The sequence below is a fragment of the Gopherus flavomarginatus genome, unplaced genomic scaffold (assembly GCF_025201925.1).
Source record: "Gopherus flavomarginatus isolate rGopFla2 unplaced genomic scaffold, rGopFla2.mat.asm mat_scaffold_61_arrow_ctg1, whole genome shotgun sequence".
NCBI classification, from domain to species: domain Eukaryota; kingdom Metazoa; phylum Chordata; order Testudines; family Testudinidae; genus Gopherus; species Gopherus flavomarginatus.
In genome coordinates this window covers 725,268-747,765 of record NW_026115130.1, presented here as the reverse complement: position 1 = coordinate 747,765, position 22,498 = coordinate 725,268, and the positions used below count along the sequence as shown (strand labels likewise).

General features: G+C 50.8%; 1 protein-coding gene across 1 annotated transcript in view; it reads left to right on the top strand.

Moving 5' to 3' along the window:
- The window catches only part of LOC127042580 (zinc finger protein 560-like), a 408,147-nt gene extending 386,993 nt beyond the window's left edge, over positions 1-21,154 (top strand). The window contains exon 4 of the mRNA XM_050935922.1: positions 20,919-21,154. Within this exon, the coding sequence (XP_050791879.1) occupies positions 20,919-21,086 (168 nt within the window). The 3' untranslated portion in view covers positions 21,087-21,154. The remainder of the gene's footprint in view (positions 1-20,918) is intronic.
- Positions 21,155-22,498: the final 1,344 nt, after the last annotated feature.

Sequence of the window (22,498 nt, the reverse complement as noted above, 5' to 3'; positions counted from 1 at the left end):
AGATCCTGCCAGCAGCAGAGCTGGATAGAGTTGGGAGCAGTACTGGATTTGACATGGTGCCATAGTGCTAGGCCCAAGCTCTGAAGGGACCTGTAACAGTAACTTCCTCCCCTCTGCAGAAAGGGAGCCTCAGAGGAGCCTGGATTCAGTAGGGGAGCTGAGACCCGATAGGGCCCTGGGAGCTGTAGTTCCTTGGCCAGCTCCCTGCCTTGGAGCAGAGAAGGAACATTTCCCAGCGTTCCCTGGGCTGCTATCAACAGGAAAGGGAGGGGGGAAGCTGTGAAACTCCATGCGCTGCAGCTTGCTGTGGCTGGGGGGCTGGCTGCTAGAAGTGGGTGCCACCTGTGAATAGGGAACAGGTGTGACCAAGGAGTAGAAGGCTTTGGCCCAGGTAGCACCCTCAGAAAACTTCCCCAGACAGGCTTAGGGATGCTGGTGTGACCTCGCCTGGCAGCCCCCAAAGAAGGAACTGGGTGGACTAACTGGACAGGGCCCCTCTCTATCTGAAGCTGGGCAAAGGGAGGTATGTGGATCCCACCAGAAGGTTAAAGGGTAAGTAAGGAAGGGGAGGCTCTACTGGACCTGGACAGCTTCAGATACAGGACAGGAGGATTTCCACTTCTGAGCCATGAAAATAGAAATTGACTTTTCCTTTCCAGATGTATCTAATATTCAGAAAGGGAATCTAGCCCCTGCTTTCCAGATCTGAACGCCTCAAAATCAGGAGTGCTCAAGCTCAGATTGGGCAGCTGTTACTTCATTTCTCCCAAATCAAATATGCTGATCCACTGTCATTTACTGTAGAAAAAGTAGGAGAAAACTGAGCAACGAACGTTGGGTCTTCCCAGTGCTAACGAGGGCTGGAATTGCTATTTTCAATAGCCATTACCCTTTTTTTTTAGTTTTGTTTGTTTAAAAGGAAGACAGTGATATTGCACTGGCAAATTCCCCATAGAAACAAAGAATGGAACAAAAGAATAATAAAGGCACCTCAACTTTCCTCATTTATGTAGGACAGTCTTATTAGATGGATCCAGACATCTTCCAATCACAGAAGCTGAAAATTGTTCCACTTTACTGCAGTTCTGTAACCATGCAGGAACCTAGAGGAGGAAAGTGCCTAACTCCAGAGTCTGCAGCTGCCTAGGGCCAGTGCTGAGGATTTAGAGTCCCTAGTGCTGCCCTTGCAAGGTTCAAGCATGCTCAGCCTTGGCATTGCCACCGCTCCTGCGGCTAGTAGCTGCAGCTGTCTAAGGCTTGGCTCTGGCAGTTGCCCCATGGCTGTAGCTAGAGAAGCTACAAGTGGCTCTATGACTCCTGGGGCCATTAAGCTAGAGCACCTAAAGACACTGGAGTTAACCTCAAGGAACAGAGGTCACCAGTAGGAAAGGAATGTCGGGGGAGCAGGGAAGGCGGGAGCAGGTCAGGCTTGCAGAGGGAGCTTCCAGCTGGTTGGGAGCATGTCCAAAGTAGAAAGGAAACATGTATGGGGAGAGGTGGTGGTGACCAGGTAGCAGACTAGCATGTAGATGGGAGCAGAGGGAGAGACGCTGGTGTCTTCAGATTCCCAAGGGCTAAGTCCTCACTTTGGGGAAATGGTGTTTGCAGGTGGCTTGCTCACATGGCAGGATGGGGGCTGAGGGAGGTATCTGTCAGAACTGATCAGGTGTCTGCTGGCTTTAGGACTTTGAGCTGAGACTAGGACCACATGCAGTGACTGGTGACATGGGGGGGTACTGGAGACATGGCTAGAGAAGGTCTGAATGAGGAAAGAGATAAATCTGTGGGGAGTTTCCTTGGTCACTATGAAAGTTCTGCTCACTGTGGACACTGGTAAACCCACATGGGTGTACAGCTCAATAAGAAAACCCGTGGGCTGAGGGAGCTGTGTATGGCAATGCATATAGTCATGGAGAGGTGTGTGATCAAAATGAAAAATGTCTCTGAGGTTCAGTACCGGGTATACGAAGGCACCAATGGCACTGCCCCACCAGGCCCACACTCGGAGCCCACAGTGACTACACTGGGGCCCACAAATATGTTTGGTGCCAGGACCAACAAAAGGTTAATCCAGCCCTGACTGCCCGAGCACAATTTCAGCCTCACATTTTTGGATGGACCACCCACAGTGAGAGCTGCAGAGCACTCCCCCGCAACACACACGCACACACTCGTCCTGGTGTTGGGAGGGGAACAGGAGAAAGGACAAAAGAAGAGATGAAGAGAAAGGAGGGAGGGACAGGTGGATGGAGGAAAAGGTGAAACACAAAGGACAAACACTAATGTCCCCATGATTCTAAGGGACAAAATCCCAGGTGCGGAATAAAATTCTGCCTCCTTAAGCTCATGTTTTCCATGCCTAGAATTCAACTCTCACCAGATGGATCAGACTGAACAGGTTTCACACCTCCAGGAGGCTCTTACCTTCTAAACAGGGACGGCTGTTTTCTAGTAAAATCACTACAAGGGAAGGAGAAAACTCGAAAGAGGTTCCTCCTGGCGCTCACGTCCGTGAACCCGAATACTCTCTCAGTCCTCAGACAGAGACCTGGAGAAGGAAACTTGCTGAAGCAAAGCCACAGGGGTCTCTGAGGTTTTCCTAGCCACTGGCCCCTGACTGATGTCAGGATCTCTCTGTGAGGTCACCACCTGCTCACCAATAGTCTTTGACCAATAGTGTGAGGTCCTGCAAAAGGCCTTTGTGATGTCACTGCCACACCCCTCCCTTGCTGTGATAATGTCCTGCCCCTGGCCAGGCACTTTGGAGCTTTGAGCTACTCCCTGTGGATCACCCCACTCAAGGAGCTTTTCTATAGAACATCCTCATATGTCTGAGCACACGAGTGCCATGGCAATGAACTGACACACATGGCACCAAGATGAGATCATTAGTAGACTAACCTATAGGAGAAGGATACTCCAGCATTAGTAGGGGAGAAATCCCTACTGAACATGCATTACACCTAGCAGGCCCTGCGTGGGGTCGGGCGGGGGCTGCGGAGGGGGGAGACCTGGGAAAGGGATGGATGGAAAATGTCTGTGCAGCCGGGACATGGCCGGGGAGCTAGGGGAGAAGAGCAGGTGACCCCTGAGGAGCGGGGAGAAAAAGGGGTGGCTGAGATCCCCTTGGAATTACCACTGCCCCCTCCGTGGAGACCCCCCTCCTCTCCTGTCCTGCCCCCTTTCTCCCTAGAGAGCAACAAGCAACATCCAGGGTGACACCCCCTTCCCTCAAACCCCTGAGAAGTTCCCTGTTCCCCTCCCCCCATTGTGCCCCATTTTCTCTCCCCTTTGCCAATGGCCAGTTCAGATCTCAGGTTTGGGGTGTTTCCCCCCATTTTCACCTGCAGTGATTTGTCCTTGTGTAGGTGGAAAATGGTTCCCCCGAGTGATTTCTGAACTGGGCAGAGGGTTAATGGGCAGAGGCTGCGGGGGGCCTGAGACAGGGACACCTCTGGGCTGGGCTGGGGGGAGACACTCTCTGCTGGCAACAGGGCGTGGGAAGGGCCAGGAAGGGGAGGGGGGAGCAAGTGTCCCCCATAGAGAGGGTCCAGCCCCAGGCTGCTACCAGTAGCACATTCCTATCCTGGCCGGGGGCGAGGCTTTCTCCAGCTGGGACCTGCCCCCTAGGCAGCCCCAGGCTCTGACCGCACCAGCCCCGCCTGGAGCCCCCAGTGAGTGAGAGAACCCGGAGGGGGTGGGGGAGGGAGTACTGGGCCCTGACAGGAAAGTGACTCTCTCCCCTCAGATCTTGGTGTTTTCCTCTCATGTTATCAAATATGCAGTTTGTGACACAATTTCTTTGCAAATCTCAAAGATTCAAATAAAATAACCTAAACATTTGCCCCACTTCTCTCTAGTTGTCTATTTCTAATTGAATATGCCCTGAGATTTTCCTGTCTCTAATTATAAAATAATAAGAAAATCTCAGATTTACACCTTTTCTCAGATTATTGAACACTAAATGTTTGCAAATGATGCCCGTTTCCTCTTTATTCATTTATCAAGTATTCATGTGAAACACTCAGATTTTACCTCCTATCAACAACTGATATAAAATCCCTCTGATTTTCCACTTTCCTCTCTATAATTTGCAAAATGGATCCAAAATCTCTGATTTCCACCCTTTGTCTTTCATTTCTGAACACTGATCTGAAAGCTCAGGTTTTCCCTCTGTGTCATTATCAAAAGTCAATTAAAAAACCTCTCAAGTTTTGTGCTGTTCCTTATGTTTCTAAATCCCAAAAACTTCTTCCTTCGGGGGAACCTGTTGCCCTGAGTCGCTCTCCATTCTGGATGTTGCAGGGGATTAAATTTCCCAGTGATTGTCTTTACCCTCTCCTTTGAGAATCATTTGTTCCCTCTTTTAGCTCTGTTAGATATTTGCCAAAGAAAGAGACCAGCCTGATATTTAATACACATCAAAGCCAGAGGCCTCCCCCTGTTTGGGGATCAGTGGTTTGCAGCTGGTAGTGGGAGAGTTGGCTGGCCCCTTTTCTTTTCTCCAGCTGGCACAGGATGAAGGGGTCACTCTGAGTGCAGCATGTCTTGAGAAGTATCCCAAACCACAAGACAAATGGTCTCTGTGAAGGGTTGCTTCCCACAGTGCTAAGATGTAGCAGGATCCATGGTGACTACTATTTGCTAGTGACAGGCCACGGAAATTTCTTACCTATTTTGCCCCTCCATGCCAGGCCTGCACAACATACGGCCTGCAGGCCACGTGCGGCCCGTGAAGTCTCACTGTGCGTCCCGCAGCCGGGAATCAAAGGGCTCTGGGCTGCCCGTAGCCGCGGGGAAACCAGACCCCTTTAGAATTCAGCAGCGGCTGGGATTCAAAAGGTTCTGAGCTGCCCGCAGCCGCAGGGAACCCAGAGCTCTTTAAATCTCAGCCTTGACCAGGATTTATAGGGCTCTGGGCAGGCAGGCGGGGAGCTCAGAGCTCTTTAAATCCCAGCCACCGGGGCCGGCTTTAGGCCAATTCAACCAATTCCCTTGAATCGGCCTCGCTCCTAAGAGGACCCTGCACCCAAGCCCCAGTACCAGCAAAAGCCAATGCGCTGCACCAGTGTGGCCCAGCTTCCCCAGGGGGCAATTTAAAAGGCTTCTTTTAAATGGCTACTTTGAATGGCTATGTTTAATTGTGTTATTGAATATGAACATGTAAATGTGTTATGGAAGTCCCATGTGGTCTAGTGGTTAGGATTCTTGGCTTTTACCCAGGCAGCCTGGATTCAATTCCCCACACAGGAACAATGCAGAGCTTCTCCTTGGAGGGGAGGCAGGAAACAAAAAGAATGGGAAGGGATCCTGCCAGCAGCAGAGCTGGATAGAGTTGGGAGCAGTACTGGATTTGACATGGTGCCATAGTGCTAGGCCCAAGCTCTGAAGGGACCTGTAACAGTAACTTCCTCCCCTCTGCAGAAAGGGAGCCTCAGAGCAGCCTGGATTCAGTAGGGGATCTGAGACCCCACAGGGCCCTGGGAGCTGTAGTTCCTTGGCCAGCTCCCTGCCTTGGAGCAGAGAAGGAACATTTCCCAGCATTCTCTTGGCTGCTATCAACAGGAAAGGGAGGGGGAAGCTGTGAGACTCCATGCGCTGCAGCTTGCTGTGCCTGGGGGGCTGGCTGCTAGAAGCGGGTGCCACCTGTGAATAGGGAAGAGGTGTGACCAAGGAGTAGAAGGCTTTGGCCCAGGTAGCACCCTCAGAAGACTTCCCCAGATGGGCTTAGGGATGCTGGTGTGACCTCGCCTGGCAGCCCCCAAAGAAGGAACTGGGTGGACTAACTGGACAGGGCCCCTCTCTATCTGAAGCTGGGCAAGGGAGGTATGTGGATCCCACCAGAAGGTAAAATGGTGAGTAAGGAAGGGGAGGTTCTACTGGACCTGGACAGCTTCAGATACAGGACAGGAGGATTTCCACTTCTGAGCCATGAAAATAGAAATTGACTTTTCCTTTCCAGATGTATCTAATATTCAGAAAGGGAATCTAGCCCCTGACTTCCAGATCTGAACACCTCAAAATCAGGAGTGCTCAAGCTCAATTTGGGCAGCTGTTACTTCATTTCTCCCAAATCAAATATGCTGATCCACTGTCATTTACTGTAGAAAAAGTAGGAGAAAATTGAGCAACAAACGTTGGGGTCTTCCCAGTGCTAACTGGGGCTGGAATTGCTATTTTCAATAGCCATTACACTTTTTTTTTTAGTTTTGTTTGTTTAAAAGGAAGACAGTGATATTGCACTGGCAAATTCCCCATAGAAACAAAGAATGGAACAAAAGAATAATAAAGGAATCTCAACTTTCCTCATTTATGTAGGACAGTCGTATTAGATGGATCCAGACATCTTCCAATCACAGAAGCTGAAAATTGTTCCACTTTACTGCAGTTCTGTAACCATGCAGGAACCTAGAGGAGGAAAGTGCCTAACTCCAGAGTCTGCAGCTGCCTAGGGCCAGTGCTGAGGATTTAGAGAACCTAGTGCTGCCCTTGCAAGGTTCAAGCATGCTCAGCCTTGGCATTGCCTCCGCTCCTGCGGCTAGTAGCTGCAGCTGTCTAAGGCTGGCCTCTGGCAGTTGCCCCATGGCTGTAGCTAGAGAAACTACAAGGGGCTCTATGACTCCTGGGGCCATTAAGGTAGAGCACCTAAAGACACTGGAGTTAACCTCAAGGAACAGAGGTCACCAGTAGGAAAGGAATGTCGCTGGAGCAGGGAAGGCGGGAGCAGGTCAGGCTTGCAGAGGGAGCTTCCAGCTGGTTGGGAGCATGTCCAAAGTAGAAAGGAAACAAGTATGGGGAGAGGTGGTGGTGACCAGGTAGCAGACTAGCATGTAGATGGGAGCAGAGGGAGAGACGCTGGTGTCTTCAGATTCCCAAGGGCTAAGTCCTCACTTTGGGGAAATGGTGTTTGCAGGTGGCTTGCTCACATGGCAGGATGGGGGCTGAGGGAGGGATCTGTCAGAACTGATCAGGTTTCTGCTGGCTTTAGGACTTTGAGCTGAGACTAGGACCACATGCAGTGACTGGTGACATGGGGGGGTACTGGAGACATGGCTAGAGAAGGTCTGAATGAGGAAAGAGATAAATCTGTGGGGAGTTTCCTTGGTCACTATGAAAGTTCTGCTCACTGTGGACACTGGTAAACCCACATGGGTGTACAGCTCAATAAGAAAACCCGCGGGCTGAGGGAGCTGTGTATGGCAATGCATATAGTCATGGAGAGGCGTGTGATCAAAATGGAAAATGTCTCTGAGGTTCAGTACCGGGTATACGAAGGCACCAATGGCACTGCCCCACCAGGCCCACACTCGGAGTCCACAGTGACTACACTGGGGCCCACAAATATGTTTGGTGCTAGGGCCAACAAAAGGTTAATCCAGCCCTGACTGCCCGAGCACTATTTCATCCTCACATTTTTGGGTGGAACTCACACAGTGAGAGCTGCAGAGCACTCCCACGCAACACACACGCACACACTCGTCCTGGTGTTGGGAGGGGAACAGGAGAAAGAACAAAAGAAGAGATGAAGAGAAAGGAGGGAAGGACAGGTGGATGGAGGAAAAGGTGAAATAAAAAGGACAAACCCTAATGTCCCCATGATTCTAAGGGAGAAAATCCCAAGTGTGGAAAAAAATTCTGCCTCCTTAAGCTCATGTTTTCCATGCCTAGAATTCAACTCTCAACAGATGGATCAGACTGAACAGGTTTCACACCTCCAGGAGGCTCTTACCTTCTAAATAGAGACAGTTGTTTTCTAGTAAAATCACGAAAAGGGAAGGAGAAAACTGGAAAGAGGTTCCACCTGGCACTCACGTCTGTGAACCTGAATACTCCCTCAGTCCTCAGACAGAGACCTGGAGAAGGAGACTTGCTGAAGCAAAGCCACAGGGGTCTCTGAGGTTTCCCTGGCCCCTGGCCCCTGACTGATGTCAGCATGTCTCTGTGAGGTCACCACCTCCCAACCACCTTGGACCAATATTCTGAGGTCCTGCAACAGGCCTTTGTGATGTCACTGCCACACCCCTCCCTTGCTCTGCTAATGTCCTGCCCCTGGCCAGGCACTTTGGAGCTTTGAGCTACTCCCTGTGGATCACCCCACTCAAGGAGCTTTTCTATAGAGCATCCTCAGATGTCTAAGCACACAAGTGCCATGGCAATGAACTGACACACATGGCACCAAGATGAGATCATTAGTAGACTAACCTATAGGAGAAGGACACCCCAGCATTAGTAGGGGAGAAATCCTTACTGAACATGCATTACACCTAGCAGCCCCTGCGTGGGGTCGGGCGGGGGCTGCGGAGGGGGGAGACCTGGGAAAGGGATGGATGGACAATGTCTGTGCAGCTGGGACATGGCCGGGGGGCGAAGGGAGAACAGGTGACCCCCGAGGAGCGGGGAGAAAAAGAGGGGGCTGAGATCCCTTGGAATTACCACTACCCCCTCCGTGGGGACCCCTCCCCTCTTATGTCCTGCTCCCTTTCTCCCTAGAGAGCAACAAGCAACATCCAGGGTGCCCCCCCTTCCCTCAAACCCCTGAGAAGTTCCCTGTTCCCCTCCCCCCATTGTGCCCCATTTTCTCTCCCCTTTGCCAATGGCCAGTTCAGATCTCAGGTTTGGGGTGTTTCCCCCCATTTTCACCTGCAGTGATTTGTCCTTGTGTAGGTGGGAAATGGTTCCCCCGAGTGATTTCTGAACTGGGCAGAGGGTTAATGGGCAGAGGCTGTGGGGGGACTGAGACAGGGACACCTCTGGACTGGGCTGGGGGGGCCACTCTCTGCTGGCAACAGGGCGTGGGAAGGGCCAGGAAGGGGAGGGGGGAGCAAGTGTCCCCCATAGAGAGGGTCCAGCCCCAGGCTGCTACCAGTAGCACATTCCTATCCTGGCCGGGGGGGGCGGGCTTTCTCCAGCTGGGACCTGCCCCCTAGGCAGCCCCAGGCTCTGACCGCACCAGCCCCGCCTGGAGCCCCCAGTGAGTGAGAGACCCCGGAGGGGGAGGGGGAGGGAGTACTGATCCCTGACAGGAAAGTGACTCTCTCCCCTCAGATCTTGGTGTTTTCCTCTCATGTTATCAAATATGCAGTTTGTGACACAATTTCTTTGCAAATCTCAAAGATTCAAATAAAATAACCTAAACATTTGCCCCACTTCTCTCTAGTTGTCTATTTCTAATTGAATATGCCCTGAGATTTTCCTGTCTCTAATTATAAAATAATAAGAAAATCTCAGATTTACACCTTTTCTCAGATTATTGAACACAAAATGTTTGCAAGTGATGCCCATTTCCTCTTTATTCATTTATCAAATATTCATGTGAAACACTCAGATTTTACCTCCTATCAACAACTGATATAAAATCCCTCTGATTTTCAACTTTCTTCTCTATAATTTGCAAAATGGATCCAAAATCTCTGATTTCCACCCTTTGTCTTTCATTTCTGAACACTGATCTGAAAGCTCAGGTTTTCCCTCTGTGTCATTATCAAATGTCAATTAAAAATCCTCTCGAGTTTTGTGCTGTTCCTTATATTTCTAAATCCCAAAAACTTCTTCCTTCGGGGGAACCTGTTGCCCTGAGTCGCTCTCCATTCTGGATGTAGCAGGGGATTAAATTTCCCAGTGATTGTCTTTCCCCTCTCCTTTGAGAATCATTTGTTCCCTCTTTTAGCTCTGTTAGATATTTGCCAAAGAAAGAGACCAGCCTGATATTTAATACACATCAAAGCCAGAGGCCTCCCCCTGTTTGGGGATCAGTGGTTCGCAGCTGGTAGTGGGAGAGTTGGCTGGCCTCTTTTCTTTTCTCCAGCTGGCACGGGATGAGGGGGTCACTCTGAGTGCAGCATGTCTTGAGAAGTATCCCAAACTACAAGACAAATGGTCTCTGTGAAGGGTTGCTTCCCACAGTGCTAAGATGTAGCCACCTCTGGCAGGATCCATGGTGGCTAATATTTGCTAGTGACAGGCCACGGAAATTTCTTACCTATTTTGCCCCTCCATGCCAGGCCTGCACAACATATGGCCCGTGGGCCACGTGTGGCCCGTGAAGTCTCACTGTGCGTCCCGCAGCCGGGAATGAAAGGGCTCTGGGGTGCCCGTAGCCACGGGGAATAAAGAGCCCTTTAAAGTTCAGCCACGGCCGGGGTTCAAAAGGTTCTGAACTGCCTGCAGCCGCAGGGAGCCCAGAGCTCTTTAAATCTCAGCCTAGGCCAGGATTTATAGGGCTCTGGGCAGGCGGGCGGGGAGCTCAGAGTTCTTTAAATCCCAGCCACCAGGGCCGGCTTTAGGCCAGTTCAACCAATTCCCCTGAATGGGCCTCACTCCTAAGAGGACCCTGCACCCAAGCCCCAGTACCAGCAAAAGCCAGTGCGCTGTACCAGGGTGGCCCAGCTTCCCCAGGGGGCAATTTAAAAGTCCTGGGGCTCCCAGCAGGGGCTGGAACCCCAGGCCCTTTAAATTGCCACTAGAGCCCTGCAGCTGGAGCCCTGGGGTATGGCTGCGGGGCTCTGGGGGCTATTTAAAAAGTCCAGGACTCCCATTGCTTCTACCTCCCCGGCCCTTTAAATAGCCACTGGAGCCCCGCCGCTTCCCCAGGGTTCCCGCGGCTATTTACAGAGCTGGGGGAGTGGAAGCAGGGGCGCCCCGGGCCCTTGAAATAGCCCCCAAGCCCCAGGCTGCTGCTGCTACCCTAGTGGGAGAGGGGCGAGGAGGAGGAGGAGGAGGAGGAGGGGGCACTCACCATAGAGGATGGGCTGTACCCCCTGGACCTGAACCCCTGCCCTGCCTGCAGCCTGCCGATCTACAGCCAGCTCTGCACCCCCTGCCTTGCCTTCAGCCCTGCACCAACCCCTGTCTCCAGCCAGCCCTGAACCCCCTTCCCTGTCTCCAGCCAGCCCCTGCCACACTGCCTGCCCTGCCCGCACCAGCCCTGCACCCCCTGCTCTGTCTCCAGCCAACCTCGTACCCCCTGCCTTGCCTTCAGCCCTGCATCCCCTGCCCTGTCTCCAGCCAACCCCTGCCATACTGCCTGCCCTGCCCGCACCAGCCCTGCACCCCCTGCTCTGTCTCCAGCCAACCTCGTACCCCCTGCCTTGCCTTCAGCCCTGCACCAGCCCTCCAGCCAACCCCTGCTGCACCCCGCTGCCTGAAGCCAGCCAGTCCCACACTCCTTTGTCTCCAGCCCTGCCAACCCATGCCGCACCCTCCCTGTGGCCCTGCCTGAAGCCAGCCAGCCCACCCCACACCTCCTGTCTCCAGCCTGCCTCCACCCCTTGCCCAGCCTGCAGCCAGACCCTACCTCTCACATCCTCCCCCTCCCTCACCTCCAGCCAGCCCCATGTTCAGTGGTGCCCTGCAGTTCCCAGGGAAGTAACCCTGCACACCTGCTTCAATGAGATGGGCAGGGAGCTGCTGGGACCCACACATGTGCACCCTAGCACACCCTAAGGGAGTGGCAGAGCTCATTTCTAGTTCAGACCCATCTTTTTAAAAAAGAACTTTAGGTAGGGTTAACATACTTCTGTACTTTCCCAGACATGTCAGGCTTTTTAGTTCTTAAATCGCCATCCGGGAGGAAAATACGGACGTATGGTAATCCTACTGGTACAAAAAATACATACTGTGGCAGAACTTTTTATAGAGAACTGGTTGTTAAGAACTGAAAGGCTTTTTTTTTCCAATCATCCCTGCGGGGCCCGGCCAAAAATGTTCAAATTGGGCCCTGCACTTCCTAAAGCCGGCCTGCCAGCCACGGCCAGGATTCAAAGGGCTCTGGGCTGCTCGCAGAGATTCCCAGCCTCAGCTGAGGTTTAAAGGTCTCAGGGCTCCCCACCGCCACGGGCAGCCCAGAACCCTTTGAATCCCGGCAGCGGCTGAGATTTAAAGGGCTCAGGGATCCCTGTGGCTGCAGGCAGCACAGAGCCCTTTGAATCCCGGCGGCAGCTCCAGTGGATGGAGTGGGGCTGGGATTTCAAGGCAGCAGGAGCTCTGGGACCTTTAAATCCCTGCCCCAGCCCTGAAAAGCTCTGGGCTCCCCCAGTCGTCAGAGCCCCAGGCCCTTTAATTTGACCCTGAGGGCTTCCAGCCACCTCTTCGGCTGGGAGTCCATGGTTGATTTAACATCAAATAACACCTCCCCACCACCAACCTTCCTTTTTGACCCACAGCTGTTTTGGTGGGGCGGCGCTGGGGAAGGAGGGTTTGTTTCTGCGCGGCTGGGCGGGGTGTTTCCGCCAGTCCGGGAGGTCCTGAGTGGGGGGTGTTTCCGCAGGGCTGGGGGGGTTTGGTCCTCAGCTGTTTTCTTTGGAGTATTGTGGCCCTCGCTGTTGTACTCAAAGTACTGTACAGGAACTTTTCAGGGGGATTAAGGCAAAATGCCACATTTATTAGTAATACAGGTATCAATTAATACTCTATGATATGCACATGAGATATATATCACAGTCATGCATTCATGCACACACACAGACATAAACACACTCCGTCTTGCTGTTGTTACCAACTAGTTGCTCCCCTTAACTGCACTGGCCAGGTGAGTTAGATGGGGGAGGGGTGGAGCCGGGCTTCTACCGATCCAAATCGATGGTCCGATGGTGACAAGACGAGATCCGGGGTCCTTCTGCAAGACACCTCCCATTTATAGCAGCTTCCCTCTTATGCAAATCTAGACCAGATTCAAAATCTGGGTCTGCGTCCGTTGGTCTTTGTGCTGCTTTTCTCTGGGAGTTGTCCCAATGCTGCTCAAAGAGGGTGTTTTCTAAAGAAGGTGCTTGCTTCTAATCCCTGAGGCCATCAATATGTCTGCTTTTCTTTACTGAGCCCACTTGACAAGTTATATTGTCCTTTGCTCTGGCTCCCATTCCCTCTTCAACTGTTGTAGCTGTCTGGAGGTGGGTGTCTTCCAAGCCTCACTCATTCACGCCTCATTCAGTCAATAGAGCAATTGATTACAGAGTGCTTGGGAAGATCTTATTCTACTTCTAGCAAAAATGCACATGTTTTCTTTTACTTTAACTATAATATCCTTAGGGGCTATAACATTTGATACAAAGTTTTCTACCAATTTTCTATATAGAGATCTAATACAAAGTTGTATGAAAATAGAGAGGCACAATGCTAAGTGATATGAATTACAAAATACCATCATGCCGGATGCAATGTCATAAAGATACTTAATACAGAAAGATACTTAATACAAAATAACACAATGCAACGTCATAAAGATTTATAGAGCTAGTTAATACAGAGATTTCTCTACATCACCGCTTTACGAGTTGTGCAGGCCTGCTGACGGCATTTGTGGGGCTTCTCGCTCGTGTGGATTCTCTGATGCTGAATAAGGTGAGAGCTGCGATTGAAGATTTTCCCACACTCACTGCATTCATAGGGCCTCTCCCCTGTGTGGATTCTATAATGCCCAATAAGGTGCGAGCTGCGATTGAAGGTTTTCCCGCACTCAGCGCATTCATAGGGCCTCTCCCCTGTGTGGATTCTCTGATGCCGAATAAGGTGTGAGCTGTGATTGAAGGTTTTCCCCACACTCACTGCATGCATAGGACCCCTCCTGTGTGTGGATTCTCTGATGCCGAATAAGTTGTGAGCTGTGACTGAAAATTTTCCAGCACTAAGTGCATTCACAGGGCCTCTCCCCTGTGTGGATTCTCTGATGTTGAGAAAGGCCTGATCTGTAAGTGAAGTTTTTCCCACACTCAGCACATGTATTTTTTTTTGCTTTTCCCTGCAGATTTCCTGCTGTATTCTGGTTTCCTTAAGGCCCTTCTGAGTTCCCTGACAGGAAATAAATTTATCCATTTTCTCCCCTGGCTGGTGTCCCTGCTCTTTTTCTGGTCTGTGCTGAACCTCACACGTCACTGCATCACCTGCTGTGATAGAGACAGAAACCTCAAACAGGGATGGAAAGGGGAAGGCCAAACCAAAACAAGTGCTGGAGAGAGGTCAAATAAAAATCAGGAACTCTGCTCCTCCCAACAGGAGAGAGGAGGGGATCAATTCAGCCTTCACATCCCATCCAACTTCACAGGGGGAAGGGAGAAAACTACTGCCCGGTGTCTGCTAGCATCTATAGGAAGCCTTGAGCTATATTTACCCTGCGGATGCGACCCCTGCTACGGACAATAATGAACTGAGAGACTTCCCAAAGCTTTGAAGGGCATCCTAGATGTTTCCTTCAGGCACTTACAGATTCTGAGTCGGTTTAATGTTTCCTCATCTGTGCGGGGAGATCTCAGGATCTCTCTTTCCTCTGAACCCTGGAGCTCTGGGACCCAATGCTCTTCCCCTTGTTCCAGCTGGGAGATCATATCACGTTGGAAAACCAGAAACTCTGCTCAGATGAAAGAAAACAAAGGAGTTCAGTTGATTTCATACAACTTGATCATAAAAAACATTCTATTAATTTATCTTCAGTGCTTAGTGTGACCTGGTGTGCCTGGGGCAGTCCTCACTGAAAATACCAAGGTCAGAGCAGGCTGAAAAAGGGAGAGCAGATGCTCCCCAAACTGGTGGTTAACACTGAAGTTAAACTCACTGACCAGTCACAAACTGTGCTTCTGATCCCACACACTGGTTAACGAGACTCTGAAAAAAGAAATCACACGGCCCCCTTTATAGCATGACAGTTTTCTGACTCCTAATCAGCAACTAGGTCCCGTACAGTGAGAGGTTATTTAAAACTCTGCTCACTGTGATACAGCGTGGCCAGAGGGCAGCAGGAGAGTGATGCTAATTGGATCCAGGAAGTGGGTGGGTAGAAGGTTAGCCACATTACCCAGGTTTGGATCTCATCCAAAATACAATGCTGCCAGCCAATCCTTTAGCAGTTAAGCTAAATGTTTAGAAGAAAGAGCAAATGAAAGAATGAAGTTAAATTCCATCCTTCCAGACAATTCTTTAGCATCTAAACTAAAGGTTTAAAAGAAAGAAAGACAGAAAGAAGTTAAATGGAAAAGCAGTCAGATACATTCCAAAATGGATATATCAGGTTCTTAGCAGTATTGATGAGTTGCTGGCTTGAAAGTCTGTCTGGAACGCATCCACAGCTTGGATGGGTCATTCAGTCCTTTGTTCCAGGGTTCAGTTTGTAGAGAAGTTGCTCCAGAGGTAGGAAGGGGGATTGAAGACAAGATGGAGATGATGCAGCTGCGCTTTATATTCCTTTTGCCATGTGGCTTGTACTTCCTGTGTCACAAACACAAGCTTCACAGCACATGGCATGGAAAGCTTTGGAGGTTTCATTACACAGGCAAACCCCGGCATGTCTTGCTGACTCAATAGGTGTATCCCCTTGGTCCATGGGTTCATTGTACAGCTGATGACCCTCAATGGGCCATCAAACACGCTAGGCAATGTTGATGCCAATATGTCTGGGGGTGTCACCCAGAAAACCTGCACAAGTCTGGAAATACTGATATACCCTACATATCTGTAACTCACAATACAAAGGTGATAGAAACATAGAAACAAAATTATCATACTTGGCAAACCATAATATTTTCACTGACACTTTACATGGCATACCTAGCATGATTCATTGCAATTTTATCAGATTATATTATTTTATTATTAATACCAAAGTGTCTCACAATTTCATGCAGTCTCACACTTGCTAAACTAGTGAATTCCCAGGACCAGTTCCCCAGGTCCTTGAAGATGCCAAACATTGTGCTTATCAGGGATTGAAATACCCACATATCTGCTGGGAACACACACACAGACACTGTGTAAGTCTATACCCCTGTGTTCACTCTTCTTGAAAATTAGGATCAATTTTGTATCCAGTATGGCTTGTGAGGTATCATTAGAAAACTCATAACCTACTGAATATTATCCTCTTCTTAAAATGTGTAGTAACACTGTATGTAAAATGGTGAGATTTTACAGTATGATATTACTGGAAAAGTTACAGTTCTGGGGAACACCCACAGACCATTTCCTCAGAGACAGCAAGGCAAACAGCTGGCCAAAAAGCCATTCTACTGCAGGAGGAAGGTGTCAAGAAGACATATACATTCCATCACAGGGGCCTGTTGATTCTGTTGTGGAAAATGACCACACGACTGATTTTGAATCAGCTCAGACTGAGGCTCTTTTCTTGGTTACAAGCATGCAGGGGTGGACAAATCTTCCCATCTCTGGTGTATTTGCTGTCCCTCTCCCGCCCTGCAGGAATCCACCAGCAACCTCCCGATAATCCCTACCTTAACAGGCTCCCCTGCACCCATTTCTCTTCCCTCTCCCATGGGAGGATGGGATGAGCTGGAGCAAAAAAAGGACGTCATTCTACAACCTGTCTGGGTGAGAAGGGCAGTTCTGGGGGTTTCAGAACAGGCTTTAGTTTATTTCATCAGATGATTCTCCCAGGCCCTTTCGCTGCAGACAGACACCCTAGATTCTGCCATGCTGAGAAAGAGATCAAGCATGTTATTACACTGTAGACCTGGCCCCTGCTGCCAGGCTAAGCCCACAGAGATTTTTACCTCCCTTCTCCCTCCCCTCACCTCATAACAAAGTCTCTGAACACAAGGCTAGAAAAGAGCAGAACCAAAGGAGTCACTATGGGGGACTCCCTCGGACACTGACCCCATGGCAACCACACCCCAGCAGGTGAATATGGAGTCAGGAACTGGCTTTTCCTCTCTCTGATCCTTGTTTTGTTCACTGGAAAGTGGTTCTGTCCAGGGATGCAGCAATACATGTGTCTGGGTGGACTAGAGAGCTGGAAATCTCTCCCTCCACTCTTTTCTCCCACTGCCCCTTTCAGTCGCTCCTTCCTCTGTCCTCTCTCCCTGCCCCTCTGGCTGGGAAAGTCCCATTCCTGGGGGCTTTGCTCTCCTATGGCTGGATTTTCTCCTGGCAATTGCTAATGGGAGGAGAAACGAGGAAGGGCTGTTTGTGCAGAGTCACTTTCTTGCCAATCCCCAGCACTTTCCCTGAGGTCTTTCAGTTACCTGGAGTCTGTGGTAGAACTGGTATTAACAGGGCCCAGGTCTCCCACAAGGGGCTAGTATGAATTGGAGAAAGTCATCACCTGGGCTGGGCAGAAAAGAAGCTTTAACTAAGGTCATTTCCCAGCACAGAACCCCACTGGGGGAGCAGCAGCTGCGAAGCCTGGTCTCTCAGATCACAATGGAGGCTACAGCATCTGACCCAGGAAGCTGAACCCCAATAACCTGAGCAGAGAGGGACAGAGCATATAAGCAGCTTCCCTCCTTTAGCTCTCTGGGGAGAGCAGCTAGTTAGAACCTCTCCTCACAGGGAGAATTGCTGATCTCATTTGCCCCACTGTCCATCTGGAGTCACTCCTTGTCTTTCCATACAGTGACTCTGGATTAACAATGGTCTCAATCACACCAGATTTCAGCAATGAGTGTAGAATGCTGTGGAAAAGACCATTGTGTGGCAGTGCTGACCCCCTTCCCACCTCCCTCACCCCGAGATCTAGGATAAGGGCTGGGGGGGGGGAGGGAATGAATATTCCCAATGGAACTGGAAGCTCCTGCAGTTTTCAAGAGAGGAGAAAAGAAAAATCAGTGATTTCACCTCACAGTGTTTGACAAGTGGATAGAAAGTTATGACAGTAACTGGGCCTGGCCGGGGACTGCCTGGCAGTGCTTGGAGCCAGGATTCTGGCACAAACTGATCAGGGAGAAGGATCAGGGTTAGTAATGGCCCCCAGACACCCCCCAGTACCCAGAACCCAGACCCCCCAGCCAGGGTCCCCAGACACCCCCACAAACACAGCCAGGAGCCCACCAGATATTCCCTGGCACCCAGTCCGCAGAGTCCCTGGCCAGGGATCCCAGATACCCCTCAAAACCCCACCAGCCACAATGAGAGCTGGACACTGGCGAAATGGAGAGAAAATGGGGCACAATGGCGAGAGGGGAACAGGGAACTTCTCAGGGGTTTTAGGGAAGGGGAGGTCACCCTGGGTGTTGCTCGTTGCTCTCTAGGAAGAAAGGGGGCAGGAAATAAGGAAACCATCTGTGCTCCTGAGTAGAAGTGAGGGCAGAGAGAGGGAAGCGGCGACAGCAAAGGTTACTACGCATGCTCAATTCATGTGTGCATGCTCAGTGCAGCCAAAGTGGGGAATCTGGAGCGGTAACTGATTCTGTCGTTACACCGGCATCTTGCAGCGCCGGGATCTGCTCCCGGAGGGGCAGTGCCCGCGGGGGGCTCGGAACTGCTGTCCCCGCAGGAGCCCAGCGCCCCTTGGGCCCGGCCAGGCTCTGCCCTGGGGCCCCGCTGGGGGGTGGCGGGGGGAGGGGCCCGGTCCCACTGGGGTCCCTGCATGGGGCCGGGCAGGGGCTGGGGGGTGAGACCGGGCTGGGGGGCTGGGAAAGGGGCGGGTGGGAAATGTCTGCGCAGCCCGGACATGGCTGGGGGGGAGAAGAGCAGGTGACCCCCGAGGAGCGGGGAGAGAAAGGGGGAGCTGAGATCCCCTCGGATTTACCGCTGCCCCCTCCCGTGGGTACCCCCCTCCCCTCCCGTCCTGCCCCCTTTCTCCCTAGAGAGCAAAGAGCAACACCCAGGGTGACCCCCCCTTCCCTCAAACCCCTGAGAAGTTTCCTGTTCCCCTCCCCCCATTGTACCCCATTTTCTCTCCATTTCGCCGGTGTCCAGCTCTCATTGTGGCTGGTGAGGGGTTGAGGGTTATCTGGGATCCCTGGCCAGGGACTCTGCGGACTGGGTGACAGGGAATATCTGGTGGGACCCTGGCTGGGGGGTCTGGTCTCTGGGTACTGGGGGGTGTTGAGGGGCTGCTACTAACCATGATCCTTCTCCCTGATCAGTTTGTGCCAGAATCCTGGCTCCAAGCACTGCCAGGCAGTCCCCGGCCAGGCCCAGTTACTGTCATAACTTTCTATCCACTTGTCAAACACTGTGAGGTGAAATCACTGATTTTTCTTTTCTCCTCTCTTGAAAACTGCAGGAGCTTCCAGTTCCATTGGGAATATTCATTCCCTTCCTCCCAGCCCTTATCCTAGATCTGGGGGGTGTGAGAGGTGGGAAGGGGGTCAGCACTGCCACACAATGGTCTTTTCCACAGCATTCTAGACTCATTTCTGAAATCTGGTGTGATTGAGACCATTGTTAATCCAGAGTCACTGTATGGAAAGACAAGGAGTGACTCCAGATGGATAGTGGGGCAAATGAGATCAGCAATTCTCCCTGTGAGGAGGAGCTCCCATTAGCTGCTCTCCCCAGAGAGCTAAAGGAGGGAAGCTACTTAGATGCTCTGTCCCTCTCTGCTTCAGGATATTGGGGTTCAGCTTCCTGGGTCAGATGCTGTAGCCTCCATTGTGATCTGGGAGACCAGGCTTGGCAGCTGCTGCTCCCTCAGTGGGGTTCTGTGCTGGGAAGTGACCTTAGTTAAAACTTCTTTTCTGCCCAGCCCAGGTGATGACTTTCTCCAACTCATACTAGCCCCTTGTGGGAGACCTGGGCCCTGTTAATACCAGTTCTACCACAGACTCCAGGTAACTGAAAGACCTCAGGGAAAGTGCTGGGGATTGGCAAGAAAGTGACTCTGCACAAACAGTCCTTCCTCGTTTCTCCTCCCATTAGCAATTGCCAGGAGAAAATCCAGCCATAGGAGAGCAAAGCCCCCAGGAATGGGACTTTCCCAGCCAGAGGGGCAGGGAGAGAGGACAGGGGAAGGAGAGACTGAAAGGGGAAGTGGGAGAAATGAGTGGGGGGAGAGATTTCCAGCTCTCTAGTCCACCCAGACACATGTATTGCTGCATCCCTGGGCAGAACCACTTTCCAGAGAGAGGAAAAGCCAGTTCCTGACTCCATATTCCCCTGCTGGGGTGTGGCTGCCATGGGGTCAGTGTCCGAGGGAGTCCCCCACAGTGACTCCTTTGGTTCTGCTCTTTTCTAGCCTTGTGTTCAGAGACTTTGTTACGAGGTGAGGGGAGGGAGAAGAAAGGTTAAAAATCTCTCTGTGGGCTTAGCCTGGCAGCAGGGGCCAGGTCTACAGTGTAATAACATGCTTGATCTCTTTCTCAGCATGGCAGAATCTAGGGTGTCTGTCTGCAGGGAAAGGGCCTGGGAGAATCATCTGATGAAATTAACTAAAGCCTGTTCTGAAACCCCCAGAACTGCCCTTCTCACCCAGACAGGTGATAGAATCACGTCCTTTTTTTGCTCCAGCTCATCCCATCCTCCCATGGGAGAGTGAAGAGAAATGAGTGCAGGGGAGTCTGTTAAGGTAGGGATTATCGGGAGGTTGCTGGTGGATTCCTGCAGGGCGGGAGAGGGACAGCAAATACACCAGAAATGGGAAAATTTGCACAGTCTGGTTTGGAGGTTGGAGCGGGGCAGGAAATGCACAGGGTGGGGAAGGGAGTAGGACAGCTTGAGATAAACCTGCTGGGAGTTGTTTATTAAGTGGCCTAGATTCTAGGAACAGGCCCATGAGATTAGGTGGTGGAAATACCCTAATTTGTGAAACTGAGAATAACCCACCTTCATAGAGCTAGTCAAACTGACCAGACTCCCAGTGCTGGAGCCCGACCTGACTAACCAGCGTCTGCTGTGAGATATGAAGGGGGCATCCATCAGTTAGGTTTAGGGGAGCTGCCCCGCCCTTCATATCCAGCTCCTCATGATGAGGTTATTGGGCTTCCTACCAGGGAGCTCTCTCTGGACCTTGCTAGGGCCTCCATCTCCTATATCGGTTGGTGGCTAGTAGGGGGGTGATGGATCTGCTGAGAGAGACAAGGGGCTCTCTCTTGGTCCCCTTAACGTGGTGTTTCCAGGATGCTCTTTGCAGGGTGGGGGTGGGACTCTGTTAACTATGATCCACCCAGAGCTTGCATTTGATTGGTTCCTCTCCCCCACAAAGAGTGGGGCTGAGAGTGGGACATCACGTACTGAGTGTTGGACTCTTACTCTTTCAGGGGCCGGTGACCTTCGAGGAGGTGGCTGTGTATTTCACCAGGGAAGAGTGGTCTCTGCTGGACCCCACTCAGAGAGCGCTCTACAGAGATGTCATGCAGGAGAACTATGAGAATGTGACCTCGTTGGGTAAGGATTCCCATCCCCTTGGTTCTTGGAATAGGAAATGAAGAGATAAGGTTCATGCCAACCCCACAATGCCACCTCTACTCTGCCCTGTTTCAGCATCACCCAAATATGCCAGTGACACACACACATACTGCCACATGTCCTCCCCTGCTGCAGAACATTTTGGGAACAGAGCACAGGAGCCATATCGCACAGTTTCAAATAGCTCCTGTTTGCTCAAGGGAACTTCTTTGAGATGGGATGACCATATCTGCATGGAGTATTCCAGATGTGGGCGTACCATGAGTTTATATAGAGGCAATAGGAGATTTTCTGTTTTATTATCTATCCCTTTCTTAATGATTCCCAACATTCTGTTCATTTTTTTTCACTGCTGCTGCAGATTGATTGGATGTTTGCAGAGAACTATCCACAGTGACTCCAAGGTCTATCTCTTGAGTGGAAACAGCTAATTTAGACCCCATCATTCTGTATATATAGTTGGGATTATGTTTTCCAATGGGCTGCAGTATGTGTTATCCTGACATCTAGTACTGCTGAGATCCTGAATTCAGTGATATCCCTGCCCTTCCTGTTCCCTTTCTCCACCGAACCCCACCAGCCCATGCTTCCTGTTCCCAGCTTCCCCAGGACTCTCTCTCTTTGTCTCTGTCTCTGGACCTCTCTGTCAGCAAAGATGCAGTGCCAGGGAGACTTGCCTTCTCTCTGGAGTCTTTGATTTCTGGGACATAGATTTACTTTCTCTGTGTTTTAGGTGACTCTTTGAAATTGAGTGTCTGTGATATTAACCACAGTGCAACCTGGTTGAACAGCTCTGTCCCCTCAGTTCCCAAGCTGGGGTGCCTTTTCCACTGCTCTATTGTGAGAGCAGCCACTCCACTCCTGGGCAGTTCACACACGGTCTCCAGCATGTAACTCACTCCCAATTACACAGTTTTGAGTGCTGCTAGTCAGTGACTCACAAATTACAGTATCCCACAGGAGAACCCCAGAAAATTCTCTGCTCCCACACTTCCCCCAGAAATGTGCATCTTTCCCTGTCCAGCACACTCCTGAACAATGCAAGCTCATATGAAGTCTGTCATTTCATCAGAGGAAAATGACATGTGCCTGCCTTGTTATCCCAGATGGAGTTTCCAACACACTTTAATACAAACACACTGGTTAGATAAAGAATAAAACAAGATTGTTAACTATCAAAAAACATATTTTAAGATACTGATAATGAGGCATAAAACTCAGAATTGTTTACAAAAGAAATGCAAGATAAAACACAAACTAATGTCTAAGTTAACAAGCTGAAACTGATACAAGGCAAATGTTTCTCTCACCCTGTGCTGAAACAGGCTGGTTTTCCTTTCTGCCAGGACTCGGCCTAACCCACCCCTGCTGCCCACATTCAGTTCTTCAGGAGTTGTTATGAGCAGAGGGAAAGGGCAGAGAGAGAGAGTCT